Raw genomic sequence first — 24,021 nt, forward strand, 5'->3', positions numbered from 1 at the left:
ATCTTACACTTGTTACTGCAGTTTTTTCTTCTTTTTCTATTGTATGGTAGCTGGCAAACAGTGTTAAGGCGCATTATCACCACATACTATAACAAAGTGATAACAGAAAGAAACAGAAACGATTTAAGAGGCACTGGATTATTTAAATGATATAACACAATATCAATATTTCATTTTTTGAATATAATGGTTATTGTCAATACCAATTCTTGGGGACACCCCTAACCTGGTGCCTACTTTACCCACAATGCAACTTAGCCATTGACTGACATCACTGGAGGCAATTAATCAGATTCCATGCAGCTTGTTCTGGAGCCACAGAAAGTTATATAGCATGTCTTTCACATATACAGTCGCACTCCCCAACATATGTAAACACACTTTGATGTGTCATTTAAATTGGTGGAGTTACCCTTTAAGTACAATTCAGAGGTACTTCTAATTTACTCTACTTTTACTGCTACTTTATACTTCCACTCCACAATGTTTGAGTATTCCAAGCCCCTAAAATGTGTTTCTACAGCAGAATTATAATATCTACAAAAAGAATAAACTGGTATATATTACATGACAGTGACAACCCTTGTGTGCATACTGTCATTGTTTAGTCTTTTCTCCTACCTGTGTGAATGTTCTGCATTTACTTTGCCTCTTGTGTTTGAGGAGGTTTTAGGCTCAAGTCTGTTTGGTAATGCTTGAAGTTGCTCAACGTCCTCCCTGATCCATATTTTTCATATATGTTTATAATCTATCTATATATTTTTTTCCTGATTGTCCACACTGTCATTTTACTGTTATGGTCTACTTTATACACACAACATATATTGCATGTATTTCAGGTCTGGGAGAGGGTCTAATAAAAAGTCTGATCTATGTAAACAGCACCACCTGTTGGAAGACAATAAATATTGCACTTAAAAGTCACTGCCAGTGTTTTAGCTCCATCACACAAATCACGTGCACTTTTTCACAAATGTATACCTGAGATGTTTTTTGTACAACATGAAAGTCAGAAATCAGACTCTTGAAACATGCTCTACTTGTCTTATACATTACAGTGAACATTGTGTCATTTAATTTTTTTTGGTCAAAGTTGCATCATCTTTGCAGAGTAAATCAGTGCAGACTCTTTAAATCAATCAGCAACTAAAGTGCAGAAGGGTTCATGTAAACAAAAATCGATGGACACTTGATATTAACTGTGATGGATTTACAGAAGTCAAGCAAGTTTCACTAGTTTGCTCATTTTAGCATATTATAAAGAAATGTCCAGAAACTGATGGATGTCCAGAGAAATAGATTTAAAAAAAATATTTGTATGGTTTGCAGAATGTTTTAATGTAATGTAGGCTATGCTGTATGAGTTACACAGTCCTTTAATTCAATTTATTTGGGAAAGACACTGTGGATCAATCAAAAATGTATGGCCAGCTCAGATTTCAGCTGGAAATGTATGTAAAGGAATAAACATATGTTCAGTCTCCTAAATTCATAGTTTGTCAATGTACATCTCCCTCTCTGCTCACCTGAAGGTACAATCCACATCCTCTGGATACAAGGTGGCCACAGGAGTGTTGGGGATACTGTACACGTCATCCCTTAAAGGATAAGTACCGTTTTTTACAACCTGGACCTTATTTCCAGCAAAAGATATGGTCATTTACTCACCCAGATAACTTTGGTGTCATTCGGCGTCGTTCGGGCGAAATTAGATCCAGTGTAGCGGCGATATATCCATATAATGCGAGTAACGGGGCACCGACACACAGCCTCTATATAACGCGTTATCTGCCACGAAACTAGTTCATTTCACTAATATTTTGTTACGATATGCTAGCGCTATTAGCCTCTGAGTCCGGGCTCGTCCGTTATCAACATCCGGGGTCAAACTAGCAGTAGCAGCTACAGGTAAACAAGCTGGGCTGTCGCGGGTGCGCGCGCAGCTCAGAGACGACATCTTCCAGGTCAGAGGTAGTAGCTCAACCTACAGACCCCGGATGTTGACAATAGACGAGCCCGGACTCAGAGGCTAATAGCGCTAGCATTTCATAACAAAATATTGATGAAATTAACTAGTTTCGTGGCAGATAATGCGTTATATAGAGGCTGTGTGTCGATGCCCCGTTACTCCCATTATATGGATATATCGCCGCTACACTGGATCTAATTTCGTCCGAACGACGCCGAATGACACCAAAGTTATCTGGGTGAGTAAATGACCATATCTTTTGCTGGAAATAAGGTCCAGGTTGTAAAAAACGGTACTTATCCTTTAATCTTGTTTTCATCAACAATAATTCAAAACAGTGGTGCAGAGGAAGTGAGATTACATTACGTAAACTATATCAAATGAAAAAAATATAGAGTACTGGATCATTTGTAAACACAGACATATGATGCAGCCGACTGAACACAATGAGTAGTGTACTTTTTACACAGTCATTTTAAAGAATAAATCGTTCTTAAGGCAAAATTGCGTAATTGTTGTTATTTTGTGGCTGAGCATTTACATGTGCAAATAAAAGCTGATCATTTGCAACCAAAATATATACAGAAACCTTCATAGGCTTCAATCGAGTCACAATCGAGAAGCTGTATCAGCGTTAATGGGCGTGTCATTGCGGGACTTCTGTATAGTTCCCGTTACACCCACTAGCAACATTCAGAACTACGTTTCCCATGATCCACTTCGTGGGAGCGACCGTAAACAGAAGATTACGGAAACAAAAGAGGTTTTATAAAAACACACAACACAAACACATCCCGGGCTGTCGAAGTACTCACGGAACAAACTACATCCGCTGACTTCGCTTCTGATAACAGAAGTTCAGATAAAGAACGAGTCGCAGTGAGTTGAGGACGAACAGTATCAGTCAACATGGCTCTGAAGAGAATAAATAAGGTATGTTTGATTAGCTAGCCATGGTTGCCAGCTAACAGTAGCGTTAGCTAAGTGGCCCAGCGAATGCTAATGTTAGGATTCATTTCCGAAAAAAAATGTTCGTCAACGAAGATTCAACTCTACATCCGCATTAAAACAACTTCTGTTGAACTTTGAAAGGTTTTTGGAGTTAATTTGTGCGTTGACACCTCTGAGCTCAGGCAGCGCACTGTCAACGACAACTTCAAAGTTTGGTACTCTCGCTAACAAATAGCTCAGTGGGTTTTGTAACTGCTCCGGCTGCCTCCATGTCACCGTGTTCACTGCTGTCACTGCTGTTACTGCTGTCGACGCTGTCACATTCCTGGCCTAAAGGATTCATACTGCCTTTCTACTCGCCCTGTGTTAAATATCCTGTGTAACACGCATCAGCGTTTCAGAATGACGCGTGATTACTCGGTTTACTTTAGACCCCTTTCACACTGGCACCTTTTAGGAGCGGAGTTTGGGATTAACACAGGACCGTGTTAACTGGTGTCCTTCATCTGAATGTGTCTGTGGTTGTTGTAGCTACAGCAGATGTTGAGAACAGGAAGAGAAGACGTAGCTGTCCTCGTTAATGTTCAGATTTTTATTACAAAACACACCATGTTTGAGGAAACATGTCACCTACTAACACACAGTCACTGTTTGAACGGTGCTTGTTTTAATGGAAAAAAGGAAACAGGAAAGACGTGTTTCTCCCGAATAAAGTTTTTAAATACACCTGTTTGTCTGGTGGAGCCTGTCTGAGGAAACATTTGTAACGTAGAAGAACCATTCAGCCGTCATAAAAATAAAAAATGCACAGGTCCATATATTAACGGTGTGGGAAAATAAATACCATGACCTGAACCAACACAGTACGTCACCAAATCCACTTGGATTTGATCTTTGGTGAAGCATCTACAAGTCATATATCATATAAAACCATTTCTAAAAGGCAACCAGGTCATCTTGTGACCACGCTGTGTCTGCCCTGAAGACCTTCTCTGGTTATTTACTGATTCCAACACGAATACGCACCGTTCAACCTTGGTTTTGTCTGTAAGTTAATCATCTTATCATTATCTTTAAGGCTATGTTATAGACACTTAAGAAGCTAGAAAATAATTTCTTGTTCAGATAACCTGCTGCCAAAAGAACGCAACAACTGCACAGAACCAAAAATAATTTCAAGAATGTCCTGTTCAAGACGACAGATTATGGGTTATAGAAAACATGCACTATATGAAGTATAAATACGCCAATATTACATCCACATGTGATCATCACTGAGTTTGTGCAGCCGATGCAGGATCTTTAAACTTCAGTATAACTTGATAACATCTACAAACATGCACACTACAGTTTTTAATTACGCTTTAAACGGGTGCGTATTTGTGTTGGAATCAGTTCTTCTACATTCTTCTACATTCTTCTCAGACAGGCTCCACCAGAAAAACAGGTGTATTTAAAAACTTTATTAGGGAGACACACGTCTTTCTTGTTTCCTGTTTCCATCTCCCGTAACAACAAGCACCGCTCAGACAGCGACTTAGTGCAAGAACATGACAAGTTTCCTCAAACAGACTCCAAACATGAATCTGGTGTATTTTGTAATGAAAATCTGAACAAAGAGACATTAATGAGGACAGCTATGTCTTCTCTTCCTGTTCTCAACATCTGCTGTAGCTACGACAACCACAGATGCATTCAGATGAAGGACACCAGTTAACACAGTCCCGTGTTAATCCCAAACGCCGCTACTAGTCGATCTAAGCCAACAAATTCGGGCTACCTGCTTCGGAGCAGAGCCAGTAATCCCAGGATTAAAAATTGGTGTTAGTCCACTTTGGGTCGTGCCAGGATTGTGTCAGTCTGAAGGTTTTCTTGGCCTGGTACTGAGAAGGGTCTAAGAATGCTGTTGATGAAGGTTCTCAGTCATCCAGGTCAAGGTAAATCTAGGTACTGTATCGTAGACAACTGGACTTGTTTCATTTTCTTGAAGACGTTTCACCTCTCATCCAAGAGGCTTCTTCAGTTCTAACTAACTGGAGGGGAGTTGCAGGCTTTAAAACTTTGTGTGGGAGTGTCCTTACAGAGTCGTTAAGGACACGCGTGAGCTCTGAGTTTCAGAGTCCTTACGGCCACTTGTGGGTCGTTGACCCAACCGGCCTTCATGTGGGTTGCTAGGGCTAGGTGAGCCCAGGTGTGAGTGGTTGTTAAGCTGTCTGGGGAGAGAACTCAGTACTGCATTGTAGGTGGGTGATAAGTAATGTCTTAGGCCTCCTCCTCTGTTCAAAGACAGTCATTCCAGTTTGACAAAGATGGATTCCTTTACTCCTCTTTCAAACCATCTGTCTTCTCTGGACAACATGTTTACATTGTTGTCCTCAAAGGAATGATTGAGAATGCTGTTAGTGCAGTGTGGAAAGTCTTTTAATGTAAGTGGACGACAGCCCTGTTGTATTTGATGTACTGTTGCACTTTTGACAAGTACTGCAGTGAACATTTTATTCAGAGCACACAATGTCATTCATTTCTAACTGTTTCAGTTTTTGCTATTATTGCCAGACATAGACACCAGAGATGAAGTGAGATCAATATGTTGTCGAGGTATGCTGAACCTAAAGCCAGGGTTTTCAGTGAGCCTCTGGTGGCTCTCTATGAACCTGGCTAGATTGTTGCACATCTAATCTGGGTCTATGTTCAGAGTTTTAGATTTAAGTTGGTTATAAAAAGCACCATCCTTTCACTAATTGTCTTTATGACAATACGCCCTATGAGCAATATACATTTTAAGATGAGAGATTATGTTACATATGAATACTTGCTGAGCCCTACGTTAGCAATGTCATAAAACAAAACAAACTGTTATTCCAGTAATGCAAACTGTATATAATGTATTGTGTTGAGCTGTTTACCTCCACCTCAGCTTCACTGATGTAGACAGGGGTGTGTGTCTTTGCCTCCTTTTTTTCTAAAATCAACAATCAGCTCCTTGGTTTTGTTGATGTTGAGCAGTAGATTGTTCTCTGTACACCACTCTGCAAGATTTTTAATATCACTAACATCAGTTTGAAAAGTGAGAGGGTAGTGGAGAAAAAGAAGCATTATTCAATGTGAATAATCTTAATTTAGGGTCCACTCACTCCTCCATCCACTGAAAAATACAATGAGGTGTGATAGAGAGTGAGACGAAGCTAGCTGACCTTGAGTTAAGATTGATTTTTGTTTTGTTCATTTTTTATGTCAGTTTCTTGGCTGATATCTGTTACCTGATACATCTTTACTCAAAAAACTTGTGCGATACACATGTAGTGAATTTTCTTCATTTTTACTCTAAAGTTAAAAATGAGGAGTATTACATTTGATCAGTTCCTGTTTAGCTGATGAATTACCAGCAATGTTTCTTCTGTATTGGTCAGGAGTTGCAGGACCTGCAGAGAGACCCTCCAGCACAATGTTCTGCTGGACCTGTGGGAGATGACCGTGAGTACACACACACATTTAATGCCATCATTTCACTCCTGAGTGTATTAGAAAGTAGCTGCTTCCTGCTGTTTATACGGTTAATTGTGGTAATAGTGCACAAATGTTCAAAAATCTCAAGCCAAACATTTTACTGTTTCCTCATGTTCACAAAAATTCAGATTAAAAAAGCTACACTAACTTGGTCTAATGTAGCAGCCTTATGTTTCTCACTAATGTGTAATGAATTTATTTTACATAAATATTTGAGTAGAAAATAATTGCAGTTTTCTCAGAAGCTTCCATGTCATGTGACCCGGTAACTCCAAATCAGTAACACTGCTGAATTGTGTTACTACACAGGACAAAAAGGACTCCCCTTCTTTATTTTATTTGAGTTCTCCATTTTATTTATCTTGAATAACTTTTAAATCAAAATGAAGCATTTTTTGACCCACCTGTTGTTATCTGTTCAACTCTCACATTGGAAAGCTCTTTGACTTTATTCTTTAGTCTTAACTTTTCCCATCAGGCTCTGTGCCCTTTTTGAGGTTGGTAATCAAAAAGTGCATGGCAGGTGTGCACACAAACTGTGTATGCCACACACGCCATGCACATTCACCAGCCTTTTCCTCCTTTGTCTTAAAAAATCCAGGGAAAATTATTGTTTTGGCACCATCTTTTTTGTTAGAAAGAGCAGTCATAGGGGAGAAAGAGATGTTTGAAGATTCTCGTCCAGATTCCAGTTCAGGGCGTTGCAGATGAAACCAACTGTGCCATCCTGAAGCCTTATCAGCAGCTACTGGAAGCAGGCCAGATGTCAAATGATACCCATTATCGTAGCCATTGTTGGGAAAATCTGCTCCTTAATGTTACGTAGTTAAATATTTCCCTCTTATGTAATAACAAACTTTTAGTGGTTGTTAACAAATCCATAAACTGAACTGAACGTAGTGAGTCACCACTGTAACTGAGCTGCTCGCTGCAGACTGAGAGAGCCGTTGTCAGTTCAGTTGTAATTCACACTACATTGCTTCCCCATTAAAGACCACAAAAGTCACCGAAAACACTCATAATGTGATCGTAAATGATAGGCTGGTGAGTTATTCCCCTAATGTACAGTGTTTTTTTTCTTTCTACATGTTTTTAAGACAGTTCTGAACACATTACTAAACTAAGGACAATCAGAATAAGCACTGAATGTCACAGTCATGTGAACGATGAAGGGCTCACCTAATGCTTTAGGCACCAAAATGATTTTGAGTGTGATGCGTTCACTAACTGATGTACTGCTGAAGTGCATTTGAGCAGTGATACAGTCACTTAGGAAAAAAAATGAGTAAACTACATAGTGTGTCAGTGACAACGAGTCTTTGAGCTGAACGCAGTGACTCGACTGCGCTTCGGGCCAGAGAGAAGAATCCAGAACTTGACAGCCCTGCTGTGCGTAGTTACAGTTACACAACTATGATTGGACACTCGAAATTTGGGTGAGGGGTTTAACCAAGGGTCAGTCATGATTCACTCTTCCTTTACAACTTATTTTGTGAGTGACAGTGGGACTAGAACTGTTTGAGAAATACATTTCTATAGATACCCTATTCAGTCTGTTCAGTGGGGAGTCCGATCAATCAGATGGATGGGGGTACCTTCAGTAATTCAGGCAGGAAGTGAAGATGGGATTAACTGTTGTTAGTGGCCCTTTGGTCTACTCTATCTGTACCTGTAACATAGAGAAAGCTGAGCAGAAGTGTGAGCTCTTGTAGACACCAAGCACCAAGCACAAGTTTCAGACCGACGCAGTTGTCATTTTCACGCCCAGTGCCTGCACCCACCTGTGCGCCCCTGGGCATGTTGGTCTTAAAATGAGGTGTGATCAGGCGCACCTATGGTGGATTGCTATCTTGAGACAGCAGAAAGCGACGGCACCATAGACCAACAAAAATCTGGTCTACAGTCAAACCGCAGTCTGTTTCCTGATATGTAAAGGACACATTAGATGCTCCTACACAGGTGGGTTCACACCGTTCATACACTCTGATTTAATGATTTGAGAGGCTGCTTTCAGTTATTTTAAACATTTCCATGAACACAGGAATGTACTTATATTGTACATGTTATGTACTTAAATATCATGGCACATTTTATCAGCTAAACTAAAAGCTATAGTTATAAACTCTCCAAAGGAAAACCAGTCAAGAGTTTTAAATAATCAGTGAAGTTTATCAGCTGTTCCTCATGCACAAATGTGAGATACCCATATTGTTTCTGCTGCTGGAGGATCGCTGCAAGTGATGTCATTAATATTTTCCTCATTAAGGTTGATTTTTTTTCCCCCTCTCATCCCACCGTTATTGATCAGGATGATGCTTTTATTGACCCGTCCCGCCTGATCCACAGACTGAGAATTGCGCACACACAGAGGGACAAGGCAGCAGCTCCTCTTCCTCAGTTCCTCAGTACATTTTTTCATATGCAGTCAAACAGAGTTGTTGATGGGACAGATGACTGTGAAACAGCTGGGCAGAGGGTCCTGGTGCACATTGCTCATACAGCGAATGGGAGAGAAAACACACCCATTAATAATTCAGAGTATAAAACCACCTCTTTGCGCCGTGTGCCGTACTTTGCGCCCAGATTATCCACTGTTTAACTAGCAAAATGGACTTTGACACACCCTAAACGCACTAGCGTGCTGCACTATAGACCATCTAAATAGGGCCCAATGTGTTGTAACTGATGAATGGTAGCTCATGAACATTGTGATGGCACAGCTGACTTTCTCCTTTGTCTCTCTCTTTCTCCCTTAATTGCTTCAAGTGTTTCATTGGCAGGCGACCATAATGGGTCCGGTGAGTATCATGCTATCACACTCCTGTACTTGTGCTGTATTGGAAATGGTATATATATATCTTAAAAAGTTGTTTTTCAGCCCCAAAGCGATATTTATCAAGATCTGTGGCACTCAATCTGTTTTTTTTATACAGGACCAAATAACTTCTAGATAAAACTGAATTAATACTAGACAGAATCAAAATGTGGTCGGTCAGTGTGAGTTGTTTTACTGACAGAGATGTCTCCCATGTCTTTATATCAGGGTGACAGTCCTTACCAAGGAGGAGTTTTCTTTCTCACAATCCACTTCCCCACCGACTACCCATTTAAGCCACCAAAGGTAAGAGCTGGTTGGGTTTCTGCCATACTGTAGAATGTATCATGGTCGTTGGGCAGTCAGGACACCCTCTAGTCGTGAAAACATCTCATGAATGAACAATGTAATTCCTTCATACAGTATATAACTCATTTTGATCTCCCGTTTCTGTTTAAAACATCATAAAATATAGACCATATAGTCACCTCCCGGTAGAGAATTGCCGTTGGTTTGCCTTGCTGAGATAACTGATGTCGGGACTCGACGTGCAGCTTTTGCCTACAGTTACAGTACAGGTGCATAAATTGAGTAGGGATGGGCGTTCCAATCAAAAATATAGTTGCTGGGAACAATTAGATGATTATTCGAAGATCTGCTGTTTGAATGTACTGTAGCATATATCAGCACAGGTTAATATTGGCCTCAACCAAAGCCTGTAATTATGTAATACCACAGGTTATTCTCAGGCGCCGGTAAATAGCATAACAATCAGCAGCAACATTCAGTGTCCAGTCTGCTCCCACAAATGGGCTCTTCCTTCTCTGTTAGGATTGTTTCTCTTTGGTTAAGCTCAGGATACACCGATGTGGACTGAACAAGCTTGTCCCATATTTTCTTGGTTTCCAGGGGGATGCTGAGTGATGAGTTCCACCTAATCTAAAATATGATTCTTTGTATGAAAAAGAGTGACCACACAAAGAAAATGGAAACCTTCAGGAATGTGGCCGCATGCTGCCACATTCGTTCTCCATTCACAAGGAACAGTTGGCACTCAGAAAAAATGCTAAATTGACACGGGGGCCGGGAGTTATCAGAATCGATAATTTTTAGTGGCCATTATATAAACCATCTTTGGTTATTGTCTTCATGAGCTCTTCATAATGTGTTTTATTGTACTTTCTTTAAGAAGTAAAAAATCCAATATGTGATATAGTTGCATAATATGTTGTTGTTATCCTAGACTTTTGTCATTTCCGCGTTTGTTTAATTTCAAATTGGGACAACAGAAAGTTTTAACAGGAGTCGAAGTGAACTTGAAGATGTTGTGACTGCACAGTTTTACTGCTTTAATTTGTGTTCACAACAATCCTGCAATTTCCTCTCTTCATTCAGCAGCGGTCCCACCGGGAGACGGGAACAAGAAATACACTTAAACAGCATACTTTACTTTGACTGAAGTTGCTATTTGAAATGGTCACATTCATGATAAAAATGTCTTCATTAATGCGTTATGCCTGTACTGTAAGCAACTCTAGAGCCACATTTGGTCAGAGCCTCTTGCCACAAACACTAGTATAGGAGCATGGAAGTGCATCTTCTCTGTTATACAGACCTGTGTGAATAACACGTGCATTTTTTTTACAGGTAGCATTTACAACAAAGATTTATCACCCAAATATAAATAGCAATGGGAGTATCTGTTTGGACATTCTACGATCACAGTGGTCTCCAGCACTAACAGTGTCAAAAGGTAACTACTGTCTCCATCTGCTATCACTGTGTCAAATGTAACTGCAACAACAACCTTATGTCAGGTTTAAATGTTGTCTGTTTTTTAAGAGGCGACAATGAAGTCCCTAATGAAGTGACCTCTGAAGTGTACAATATTATAATTTAAAGCCTCTTTATATGAAATCCTCTTTAATTCTCAGGATACTTGACAAAAGTATTCAATTAGTGGAATCCATATTCAGCTGCATGCTTTTTTTCCAAAATGTTACAGCATGTATTCATTTTGGGGGAAACTTCCTATGGATTTTATGTATCATTGTAAGTGTGTTACTTATTGCAGATATGTAGATCTAATGTAGACCCCAACTCAGTACTAAGTAGTTAAACTGACCCATAATAGGTCTACTGCTATGCCAACATGTATCATGACAGCCCAGATAGGTAGGTAGGTAGATAGGTTTTTGGTTTCCTAGTCTATGCTGACAGGTTGCACAGGACGCAGAAGCCATCACTCCTGGTGAATACATATTGGATCTATCAGGAGTAGGCTCAATTTAACCACATTTAATCTTCATGTAGACTAACGTGATATCTTTAATTCCTCTTCGTTCCAGTTTTATTGTCCATATGTTCGTTGCTTTGTGATCCAAACCCTGACGACCCCTTAGTTCCAGACATAGCACACATCTACAAGAACGACAAAGACAAGTGAGTATACGTACAGACCCAGGTTTAACTTCAGGGCTTGTGTCCACATAATGTTTATTTCTAGCAGAAAAGTGCTAGCAGTGCTCTTGGGAGCACTGGATTTCAAGCACTTGTGTAGTGAGAGAAAAAATCCTTCATGTTGATTTTGATTGACATTAGCTAAATAACAATCTTCTCGTGCCCAAAAAAGGCAGAGCGTACTGAAAAAAGATGCTCGGTGCAGCGGCCACATGATGGTGCAACTGCTCGCTCCTCATTGGGAATAATTAAAAAAGATGCCGGCACTCAGACATTATTAGCACACAGGCTCTTATTGTCTACTGTTGTTACTGTCAACATCAGGTGATGTGCAGTTATCATCCACTGACTTCTCTCTCTTCTCTTCTCTCCACAGATACAACAGACTAGCGAAAGAATGTACCCAAAAGTATGCCATGTAAAGAAAAAAAAGATAAAACAACATGCTGAGAATTTTTCTTTATCCTTCATTTTTTAAGTCACAACACACTGTACATTATAGTATAGAATCATGAAGTAATCTTAGGTGAACTGTCATTACTATTCTATGGAAATCCTGAACGGCCATGGGTCAAACTACTTCCTCTGTTTTGTCGTGATAATGACTTAAATATAATTTGTTTTTTATTTATGTCCTTATCACGGAATAACAAATGTTATCCCGAGGTTAATGAGATAAATTGACCAGCTTTGATAAAACAAAATGTTGTTCCCACTTATTACTTTAAGAGATCAGTAGTGCCTTGCCAGCATGTGTACATGGCATCTTGACAAGTGTAGCAACTGATTTAAGCTGCAAATGTCAGATCGAGGAGTGCTCTTTATTGATCAGTGCATCAGACTGAATATTTGTTGTGTCTGTACTTTATTAGGCACACCATGCAAACACGCACTGACATGGGTCGTAGACTACTGGTCAGTTACACATTTGCTTGAGTTGATCACTGTATGTAAGACTATTGTTTCATCTGCCCCGTCTCTACACAGAATGGATGATTTAAGCATTTTGAGCTGCTTACACTGTTATAATATCACTCAGACTCACATACATAATGATCACTCCAGCCAGCTACTTCTCACAAGTGTCTCACTCTTAAAAGTCCATGTGGAAACGAGCACTACATTATAATACTATTATTACGCCTATAGCTTACAGTAGCCATCATGTAAATATACTCATATCAAATCAACAGGTAAAGCATTCATAAAAAGTTCATATGGTTTACTTTGAAACTCTCAAACAACACCACAGAGCAGTGTGTGTATGTCACGGTCCACTTATATCAATCTATCGCATGATGAATTATCTCCTTGGAAAAAAATGAACTGTTGTTATCATGTGATAATGACATAAATAACTTGTGATCTCAAGAAACAAACAAAATGTAAGTCGTTATCACGGGGAAACGGAGGAAATAAAATATTTGACCCATGGCCATTCAGGGCCTCCGTACTAATCAGACCATGTCATGTACATTATTATTATTTTTTTATCGAAGGAGGGTTTTACTTTGAGCAGATGACAAAGATTGCCTGTGGTCATTTAATGGAGACCGTTAAAAGTTAAGTTAAGCATGTCGTTTTTGCATCAAGGAAATTTTATTCATAATACACAAGTTTATTACAAATTGCTTTACAGCATTCTTGATTAGTGGATCATCCACCATATGCCAGTCAGCATAGGAGCCATTTTTCTAGAGTGGCTGAATAACAGTGCTGTTGGATGGCATACATGTTAGACAAAAAGCTGCTCCATAACTGGATAATCCCAGATTCAGATCCATCAGCAGCCACAATGAAACACACTGAACCATATGGAAATATGGAAGGGTGCATGCCAAATATGTAAACCCTCCATTCTGACATGTATGTAAAACAAAAGAATAATGACGACATCATAATGCCCCACACATTAAAGCTTCAGCTCACCGTCGCGTGGTGGGTGTGGGAGGTTGTTGAGTTATTTTACATCTTGTAGCAGACAAAGTTGAATGAAACAATGTGCTTCTGCAGGTGGCCTGAAATTGGAAGCAATTCCAAGTCGAGTCATGTATTACTGTGTTCTTCATCTCTTATTATTCTTATTATTCATATTTTTTTTCTTACTATTGTATACTATTTAAACCCCCCTGGAACTACAATATGTTTTACTTTGTTTTATTTAAATTAGAGTCATCACAATATGAATCTGTCATTAAAACAATGTACTCTTCCCCTGAGACTAGCTGTGATGATTGGTTGAATTTACACAGGCACAAAGATTGAAACTTGTATCTAAGGGTTGAATATGTTCTTCTGTTTGACCTCGATTCTGTCTGTATATCCATTATATGAAAAGGGTAAAATTACATTTTCTGTTCCTGTGTAAACAGTCTCTTATGTCTTTGAGACCTGTGTGGCACCTTTTGTACTGAATTAAAGAATGGTACGGTTTTTATGACTTAATGGTTTAGGGCAGTTTTTTTTAAAAATTTTATTATTATTTTTTGTTATCACAGAGCTTAATGTTAATGTGTGGACAACAGTTTGGGCTCCTAAACCAAGACCAAGTCAAGACTAAGACCAGTTGGAGTCCCGCAAAACAAAACACCCAATAAAATGTGGAACACAATCCGAAGGCACTCGTGCATTAAATATCCTCATTCCAATAAGAACTGAATGCAAGTTAAAATTCCTCTTCATTGGCCTCTTTTATCATTGCCATATTATAATATATGTGTGTATGTATAATGTACTATGAGAAATGTCTTGATACAATAATCAAAAAGCATTGCAGAGGTGAGTTTTACTTTGTTTTCTATGAGCAATAAAATACAATCACGAAGGACCTGAAATCTTTATTCAACGCTCCTTTTTCATGTTTTACAACCAACCTGACACAATACTATTTTTTCTGCAAGCATCGGTTTTTATTTGGAGACATTTGTCTCCCAACAGAAACCATCATTAAGTACAGAAAGTATCAAACAATTATTCAGTGCAGTCATTTCCCTGCAGCCCTGGTCTTGACTGGTCTTGAAATAAACTCCAGTGCTCTTTATCTGAGATGGAGACCAGACCGAGGAACACAACCTGAGGGTGGCAGTAATGCGACAACACGGACTCCAACTGCCGTAGCACCTCAACGCAGAAGAAGAAGAAGAAGACATTTTCCCACAATGCACTGGGAGGGACTTAAGGCGCCTTTTGCGGTGCCTGCATGTTATGTCAACAAGCTCGGCTCGGCTTTAATCAGAATATCTCATGCATGAATATCATAACACGCTGCTTCCGCGGGATACAAAGTCTGTCTCTGATCACTCTAACGGCCTCTAAGGTTCAATAACACCGACATGGCTCCGTTCAGCTTAATGGCAGCAAGTGTTAGCTGCTTGGCTAAGTCCTTCAGTATCTTCTCCTGCACAAGTGCTCTGGCAAGGTAACAGCTAGCTACTCTAAAGTTACTTCACTTTGTCAGCTAGCTAGCTGAAGTTTTAGCTCTGACATGCTCTCCTGGCATTCTGCACAACGTCGCTGTTTTAAACACGTATTTCTTTATCATTAGAATTGAGATATTTGTATTTGTATTTGTATTTTCCATTTATATGTGTAAAGGGCACCATTAGCACAGGGATAGGTCAAGTTTGTCTTTGTGTTAAAGGATGAGTGAATTATTCTATGACCCGCAACTAATTTGTAATAAACAGTCAGAGCCGCTTTTCGACGGTTAATCTGAATAACAGTTCCCATTTATCAGAGTGGCAGGGCTTTTAACGGTTGTGAGGAACTTTTAGGGTGTTTATACTTAACAGAAAATATAAGCACGTGTGTTGAGCGATCGATGATTTCCTTCAGCAGGTGCAGCTGCCTCCAGACTCTGCAGTTCAATGATACCTGGCTAGTTGTAATAGAGTAGGACTTAAGGCCACAATGATCCAGTCAGCAGCACTTAACGTGAAAAAAAACGATATTCATCTCCACAGTGGATTTAATGAGCAAGTAAAAACATCTGATCTCAAAGTCTAGAATTAATGGAGAGATGAAAACAGCTGCTGCTGCCATGTGTGGGATATGTGCTTAATTCATTAACTAAAACATGTTTAGGGCTGCTGCAAACCGATTTCACCGATTCATCGATCAATTGTGTAGTCTGTGAAATGGCAAGAAATGGTGAAAATAATGTTCATCACTATGTCCAAGAGCCTGAGGAGACATCTTAAGATGAACCTTAAGATACTTGGTTTACAGTTATATGTGACGAAGAAAACTAATTAATTGTATCATTTGAGAAGCTGGAATCTGGAATGAATTTTTCTTTCATCGCTCCAGTGATGTTCAAACTAGTGTGTTCTGTTACTCAAAGATACTCTCTGCATAATATCCTGTTTTTCTTTGTGTACGTGTTCATGCATGCATACTGTAGGGGCACCACCGTCCTCCCAGGTACATACTTCAACTTCAACCTAGTGAAGTGTCTGACCTCTCAGGCCAGTGTCCCTCCAAAGAGACCTCTGAATGCATACATCAGATTCGTTGTTCAACAGAAGCCGGCCGTTACCAGACAAAATCCAGGTGAATCTGCAACACTTGACACTTGAGAAGGCATCTAAAGTTACTGATTTCTTATGGCAACAACAGCTCAGTATTAAAAGCACGATGATAAGTTATTCTGCAGCACATGGCTGAGCTAGATCAGTCTGAGATTTTTTTCATCATAAATCAAGAACTCAAATGCTACAATTCTGTTGTTAACGATCATCTTCTAATTGTTGCCTTTTTTAGATATCAAGGCAGTAGATATCATCAGAAAGATCGCCCATCAATGGAGATCAATGAGCCCACAACAGAAACAGGTATTTTAGTTCATTACTTCTTAAATAGTATAAACTGAATGCTTTCTATTTAAAGATCTCCTCCGCACATGTGTTGAGGCATACATAAAAAATCTCTAATGTGTGTCTGACGTGTTTTTTGCAAAAAAAAAGTATAATTACCACATTAAACTCCTTAAAATGGCTCCTACTCTGCCATCATTAACACTTCAAGAACATATGAATTTGCAAATATTTTTCTATATGGAGTTTAACTGCTGGCCACAAGATGTCTGTGTATGTGCACAGTTGGCTTCAGGTTTCCACATCACACTTGTGTATGCTGAATAGTGGACCAGGACTGGCTTCCAAACTATTTTTGATGTCACAAATCATACTGCTAGGCCCGCCTCTTAAAGTCTTTGTTTTTTTTATGAGCTCAGAAAATGTGAAAACAGTCTTCAAGTGTCAGACTGCACATACATCATTCTACAAAGTGAAGCGAACATAAAACGTCCCCCACCCATGGGTCAAAAATATTGAAAGTTGAATGTTTGAGCTGCTGCTCAATTGAAAACAGTACAAAGACAATATATTTAATGTTTTACCTCATCAAGTTAAGGTTCACTGGCAACATTGGTAACAGGTGATAGTATCATCATTGGGTATGAAAGGGGCATCCTTGAAAGTCTCAGTCGTTGTACAAAGGATATCACTACATGGGCTCAAGAACACTTCGTAACACTGTTGGCTGTAAACACAGTTTATTTACAAATTATTCCTGACAAAGGAATCAGGGTTATACATGTGTGGAGGGGATCTCTAAGACTTAAACTGTGATCGGTAGCAAGTGGCAAGTCATCTGTGATATTGATTAGGTGTAGAACATACGCTTTATCTTTTGTTGTCACACAGTCACTCTACATGTGGCTTTTGTCAGTTTATTGTTGTGACCAATGTTTTTCATTGGTTTTTCTCTTCTGTTTAGCCGTATGAGGAGGCCTATAAGCGGGACAAGGAGCAGTTTCAGGTGGACTTTAAGCAATACCAAGCCAAGCTGACCCCAGCAGAGATCCAGCAACAAGCCCTGGAGAAGAGGCAGAGGCTGGCCAAGAGGAAGCTAATCCGTAAAAAGAGGGTGAGGAGATTGTAGTGAATGGGAAACAGGGATAGCATAGGGTACTCTTTTGTCAAGAGCTCAAGATTTTAATTTCTGTGCTCGTAAAAATACATTTTAGGCTGGTATCCATATCCAGCATGTCTAGATTTTTGATTTTACTGAAAGTATTTTCACACCAGCCCCTAAACTGAAACAAAGTATGTGTCAGGACACAAGACTACAGGGGGCACGCAACCAGAGGACTGAGTTTAGTGGTTACTAAAGGAGTTAAGCATCCCATTGCATGCAGCAATGGCAATCTGAGTACTAAACCCCATCACATAAACTGTCCTCCCTGTGCGTGTGTTTGTGATCCAGGAGTTAAGCAACCTCGGGAAGCCCAAGCGTCCTCGTTCTCCGTTCAACATTTTCATGTCGGAGCACTTTGTGGAGGCCAGGGGAACCACTGTAACGGTCAGTAACCAGAGCAGTTGGCTCGATATTTGTTCGTAGTGATAGACATTTATGTTTCATATATAAAGTTGTTGTTGCCCTTGTTTACTGAATTCCTACTTCTCATCACCTCTCCTATGCTGATTTTCTTTTTCCTCTTTCTACCTCATTCAAGATAATTATTTCCCAAACTTAATTTGGCTGTTAACCCTCTTGACTCATCACCAAGAGAAATGGCTTTATTATGCTGACTATGAAATGATATTACTGGTTGACTAATTCACCTGGTTCTAATTCTGATTAACACCCCAGTATGTCCCCAAAAACTGAGCTAAATCTTTTGAATTGTGATCTAATTGGACCAAACCCCCACCAAGCTTGTCTGAGCTGGAGATGCTGTTTGACTGCAGTAACAGTGAGACTATTTTCTTGCAGGGATAGCGTGAGCCTTTCCTTCTCTGAATACCTCAAATTGTGTTTATTTAACATGGCATAACGTAGAAAATAATTGTTTAAACCAGGGTTCCCCAGTTAGTTTTCCCCCAGGGCCAAATAATATTAAGTTTGCCAAGTTAAGGATCAAAACATCCACTGTGTCTGTTCTCTCATTTCATTAATTCCTTGTTTAATCGAGCTGTGTAGCGCTCAAAGTAGGAGAAGAACTATAAAATTGAAATAATTATTGTTGCTGTTATTATTATACCACAATAAGATACAAATAGGCAAAAATAAATGGATGTTCACTCACCAATCACTCACTCATTGAGAGAAGTGGGAGTGACTGAATGAGGCAATGTCCTTGATTCTGGGCAAGTATTCTCAATCCTGAGGCCCCGTCCCAGATGTGCACCGGAGAGTCTGTTTCTGTCCTGGCTCTTGAAAGCAATCATAAAACTTCTTCTCTTTTGGTTGCTGTTAGCCAACAGCGGCACCTGCTTTATTAGCTCCACAACCGTTTTCTTGCTTTTCTCATCATGGCTTACAACTTTGCCCGCCATATCAATTTCAGACTTTATGAATCAACTCAGCATCAGGGAATGGCTTGTTAGCTTTAGCAAGGATCCATGAAACATGCAGTTGTTGCACTCTCTTGTGCCTGTCCATTAATTCATAGGAGAAACGGACTGCTTATATGATGTTGGCATGGTTGTTATTTTGTGTTTACGCTGATTTAATGTTTTAGGGTAGTTGGCATTAAAACTGTCATGCATAGTGTTGTGCTGCTTTAGCTTTTTGACTTTGCTGACAACTACAGTCTGCATTCATATTAAGCAAATCCATCTAGCACTGGCTAAGCTAGGCATCGGTAAAATAAAACAAAACTGATCAATCCTGTCAGATTTAAAGCGACTGTTCTCCTGGTCGACCTTGTGCTTCTTCACAAAGGCAGCGTTGCTCTTGGTTCTTCGATTATCTGAGACCTTCTTGTGATCATTCACTCTGATGACAGGCGGCTGGGGCTCGCTGGTGAGCGGCAGGTCTATTCGAGGCGGAGTCGAGGACATAGAAAGCGTGCAGTATGTCATAAATTAAGAGCCCCTCAAATCAATCAAATCTTCTCCACCCACTTTAACTCGAGGCCAAAGAGGTGTGGCCAACTTTTATCATAATAGATATCATGATTCACAAGAACCAAACCATCATTGCATGCATCTATGGTCAAAATAACGATAAGTAATTAAAATGATCCTTTTTCAATGCTCTCGAATCTGTCTGACTCCCCGATTATAATAGGAAGACATTTCAAAACAGTCATCAACCCATCAGACGGGTCCAACAACTCAATCAGTACAGGCAACTCCCAAACCACAGAAACAATTAAAAAGTTCATAAGAGATTTTTGGTCTTGGCAATGATTGGCGTTTAGAAATGCGACTACAAGAGAATTCATCACTCCTAGTCTCACATTGACTTCTTAACAAGTAACTCAGTTAGATTCTCAGACATATTAATACACCCTACAACCATTATGCTTCATGCTCTCATGTCTCTCACTGGGAATGTTAACCATCCTTACAAACGATCCAATAGACAGGTTTTATACATCATTATTTGAAGATCTTCACTGAAAAGAGACTGTAAAGGAGAGTGGGCTTCCTTGCTTGAGATAAATGATTCACTGGAAATGGCACCATCACTACTTTGCGAAACAGGGAAAGCAGTATTAATGAGGAGAATATCATCGTTCACACACAAGAAAAAGAAACATAACCAGAGAAGGCAAGTTCTGAAGAACCTGCTGAAAAGCTGCTGCTTAATGCGCATTGGTGGCTGTAAAAACATTGATTAATGCCAAGAATCCCTGAATGATGTGGAATATTTTGTGAACAAATGTTTTTATTTGAACAAGAATACAAGTTACAACCAAAAAACATGATTCATTAATGGACAATAGAGACAGTACAAAATTGACTGTGATGTGGAATATTTAAGGTTTTTTGAAGAGCTGACACTAAATGTGCATTGCTGGCTGTTAAAATTTGAATCAGACCAATAATGTATGAGTAATGTGGAATATTTTAAGGTTTGTTGAAAAGCTAACACTAAGCTGAATTGGCGGCTTCAACATATTTGAAGTCACGTCTGAAGAGTGAATAATGGGGTGAGAATTAAGGATTCAAAATATATTATATCCTGTCTGCAGAACTGCAGCGCTGCCTTGATTGTGTGTTGAGAAACAGCTGATGGAGTATGAAGAGATTTTACAGTGGGAATGAGTCAAATATGAATGAGACTGAAAAGTTAAATAAATCTCAATGTATCAAAGAGTGGATGAAAAAATAATGTTTGAATATAGTTCAAATGTTGGAAAAGAGGTAAAAGAAATAAGACATACAAAACTACTTTGTGTGTGTGCTCATGTGTGCACGGTTACGCGTGTATATTTTGTTTATTTGTGTGTGTGTGTGTGTGAAACTGCAGTCATTGCCTTGGGGACAATGACGAAAGTGGTGAACCGGTTGGGGCAGGGGGGAAAGGACTAGAATAAACTAAAGGTGTCTGTGTGTGTGTGTGTGTCTGTGTGTCTGCGTGTCTGTGTCTGTCTGTGTGTGTCTGTGTGTCTCTGTGTCTACTGTGTCTTTGTGTGTATTTTTTTCCTTCTCTCTCTTTTCTTCCCTTGATGTAATTCTATTTGTGTCACTAACTCGCATCCGGGCTTTATTGGTTCTCACAAATCATCACATAACATGATGTGTATCATTTAGGTCATTGTGTTTGTAACTGTCTACTTGTCACGTCTTATCAACAGTAATTTAAAAAAACATACATTTTTAAAAAAAGAAACTACAATACTAAGACGATATATAGGCTCATATCATGATAATTATATTGCATCCATATATTGCCCAGCCTATTGGGTACATGTAGTTATGTGCTAAAAAATTCTTGGCTTTGCACAATAATGTTTCTGTTAATGATGTTTCTTCAGGAAAAGATGAAGTCACTAAGGGCAGACTGGAATAATCTGTTCAGTCATCAGAAACAGGTCAGCCACACAATCATTACATATCCTTTATTCTTATAGTTATAATGGTCATAAATTAAGCCTGTGGGAAACAAGTAGTTCATTGTTGTATTCCAATCTGTGTTTGTTTCACATGTCAGGTCTACACACAGCTGGCTGAGGATGACAAAATTCGTTACAAGAACGAGATAAAGTCGTGGGAGGAACACATGGTGGAGATTGGACGATCAGACTTGATCCGAGAGCAGTCTACCAAGAAAACCACTGCTGAAACTACAAAGAAAGTAAAAACGAAGGCTAAAGCTAAGGCAGTAAAGTCAACAGCAAACAGGAAGACGACGAAAAGTAGCGCCAAAGCTAAGGCAGCGAAGGTCACTGCCACAAAAGGAAAGTCAACAGCAACCAGGAAGACGACATAAAGTAGCTCCTAAGAAACTGTCTGAGATGTTTTTTTCTACCGAGTGTCAAGGGAAAAAATGTCTTTATGATAACTGAAGAGTTCTGATGACCAATGCCACAAAGGTCCCAGTTGTCATGAATGCTTCAACAGGGCAAAGCTTTTACAGCAATCAGACAGATGAACATCATTTTACAACAGCCCATCGATGCCTGTGTTCATATTTACCCTGAAGGCAGGACACAGCGAGAGCTTAAAAAAGTGAGATACTTGAAATGTAGTATTTTACTTATGAGGTGTTAAGATAATTGGAGCACAGATACTGAGATACAAAGTTTCATAGCACCGCAGTACACTTGAAGGGAATTTAAAGGTTACAGTTGCCGTCCCAGACCCACACTCATCTGTTTGTCTTGTCAACACATTCATGAAAAGGCCTAAAGTAACAAAGTGTTAGTGTGTCCATCAATACATTGCTGTAGTTTATAGTGAACAAGGGGAGTCCTTCAGGCTTTGAATGAAAATAAAAATCTAGAATAACTGCAGCCACATCCTTTACACAGTGCAGATCAGCTGTGTGCTTTGACATGTTAGATAGTTGGCTGAGTAAGTTTCTGCTCTGTCTAAAGTGCTATTGGCTGCAAATTAATAGAAAGCACTTCCTCCAATGACGGTAACATGGTTCCCATGATTGCAACCTGGCTGAAGACTTCGTCTCATTGCTTTTCTGAGTTTATGATATGCTTGTACAGTCGCAACCTCAAACTGTGAAATCCTTCTACTTGTCTTTCATGGCATTAGTAACATTACTGACTGACATTTTGCTTATTAAATACCAAAAGGTCCAAATCATGCTTTGTTTAAGTCGAGCTGTGTATGAGATGTTTTTTAAGTCTGTTAATAGCTCTTTAAAAAAAAACAACAACACCCCACCATGGTTCATTCAAATGATTGTTTTGGAAGTGTTATGATCGGTTGGTTATGGGAAACTCATTTATATGTCACAAAAACAAACCTCCGTTATTTTCCAGGAAATCTAAAATCCAGATTCTCTCCGGTCTTTGTAGAGTCACATCTGTTCATTATGAAGAACACACACTCAGTATTGGTAGTTTATTTTGCTTGTAAAAAGTATTTAGCTCTCCCATGGTCATACAGCATCAACTGTGGCTCATGGTTTTCTTTGTTTTGTGTGTTTACTGAATAAACATTTACCTTTCTACAAAATGACTTTTTTGTTTCCTGATAAAATGACACATGCAAGTGACGGAAAGAATAGACATCACCAACACTGCTGCAGGAACCCTCAGTCACATTTCCTGACATGATTCAGTTCAGACACTAAAGATGTGCCAATACTTTTATGTCTTCCATTAGCATATGTAAGCAGTATATGAACATTGTAGTGGTTTACAGTATAGATTGACTGATGGTTTTTTTCAGCACCAATACATATATTTATTTTTTGTAGTCACAAAGACCAACGACCAATATTTGGAGTGCAGTGAAAATAGAAGCCTCAATGTCAAAATGTAAGCTGCATTTTATCTGATAAATTCCCTCCAGTGATGTAACTCAGTGGCTAAGATGCATTGTGGGTAATCTAGGTGGCAGGTTTTGAAAAGCAGCCAACTGTTTTAGCATTGCATGCAGCTTTCTCTGGAGCCACAATAGACTTTAGACTACTTATTTCATAGACAGTAGACCTCCCCAAGACCTGAAAACACACTTTAATGTGTAATATTGGTGGATTTACCCTTTAATTTCTCACCCCTTTGCAGTTTTAAGTGGTTATTAATGTATTTGTCAATAATTATAACTTCTCCTTTTGCCACCCATAAGGGAAGACTAAAACAGTGAAAATATATGTAACAATGTTTTTAATAGAAGTTATAATGGTTGACAAATACTGTACATTGACTGTATATAATAAACCATTTATTATGTCTTTGTATACTGACTTAAAGCAAAGTGTACCCCAAGTACACTTACTGTATAATAATAATGTTTATTTATAGTATCTCTCAAAACAATTTCAAAAAGGCCTTTACACGTAAATAAATAATGAAGGAATAAAATAATGACGGCTAAACAGACAGAAAAATCTACAATGT

At 39.2% G+C, this 24,021-nt stretch overlaps 2 protein-coding genes across 2 annotated transcripts; both read left to right on the forward strand.

The window, feature by feature from the left end:
• Positions 1–2,689: 2,689 nt before the first annotated feature.
• Positions 2,690–14,527, forward strand: ube2d1b (ubiquitin-conjugating enzyme E2D 1b). Its single transcript, XM_084342320.1, has 7 exons — positions 2,690–2,902; positions 6,331–6,394; positions 9,194–9,225; positions 9,471–9,548; positions 10,890–10,995; positions 11,591–11,684; positions 12,079–14,527. The coding sequence occupies exons 1-7, from the start codon at positions 2,879–2,881 to the stop codon at positions 12,122–12,124; spliced, it is 444 nt and encodes a 147-aa protein (XP_084198446.1). The 5' UTR covers positions 2,690–2,878; the 3' UTR covers positions 12,125–14,527.
• A 332-nt stretch (positions 14,528–14,859) lies between these two features.
• Positions 14,860–22,771, forward strand: tfam (transcription factor A, mitochondrial). The gene is made up of 7 exons (XM_084342499.1): positions 14,860–15,120; positions 16,105–16,253; positions 16,464–16,534; positions 17,481–17,630; positions 17,970–18,065; positions 21,475–21,531; positions 21,651–22,771. Exons 1-7 carry the CDS (start codon positions 15,035–15,037, stop codon positions 21,927–21,929), a joined length of 888 nt encoding a protein of 295 aa, XP_084198625.1. The 5' UTR covers positions 14,860–15,034; the 3' UTR covers positions 21,930–22,771.
• Positions 22,772–24,021: the final 1,250 nt, after the last annotated feature.

This window comes from Pagrus pagrus (assembly GCF_965226575.1).
Source record: "Pagrus pagrus genome assembly, chromosome: 21".
In the NCBI taxonomy this organism is placed as follows: Eukaryota; Metazoa; Chordata; class Actinopteri; order Spariformes; family Sparidae; genus Pagrus; species Pagrus pagrus.

Bases quoted from the DNA above. Each gene is read 5' to 3' on its own strand.
- ube2d1b (XM_084342320.1), top strand. From the start codon at position 2,879: ATGGCTCTGAAGAGAATAAATAAG. The intron at 10,996-11,590 runs GTAACTACTGTC...TCTTCGTTCCAG, and splicing joins AGCACTAACAGTGTCAAAAG to TTTTATTGTCCATATGTTCG. The intron at 11,685-12,078 runs GTGAGTATACGT...TTCTCTCCACAG, and splicing joins TACAAGAACGACAAAGACAA to ATACAACAGACTAGCGAAAG.
- tfam (XM_084342499.1), top strand. From the start codon at position 15,035: ATGGCTCCGTTCAGCTTAATGGCAGCAAGTGTTAGCTGCTTGGCTAAG. The intron at 16,535-17,480 runs GTATTTTAGTTC...TCTTCTGTTTAG, and splicing joins TGAGCCCACAACAGAAACAG to CCGTATGAGGAGGCCTATAA. The intron at 21,532-21,650 runs GTCAGCCACACA...TTCACATGTCAG, and splicing joins TGTTCAGTCATCAGAAACAG to GTCTACACACAGCTGGCTGA.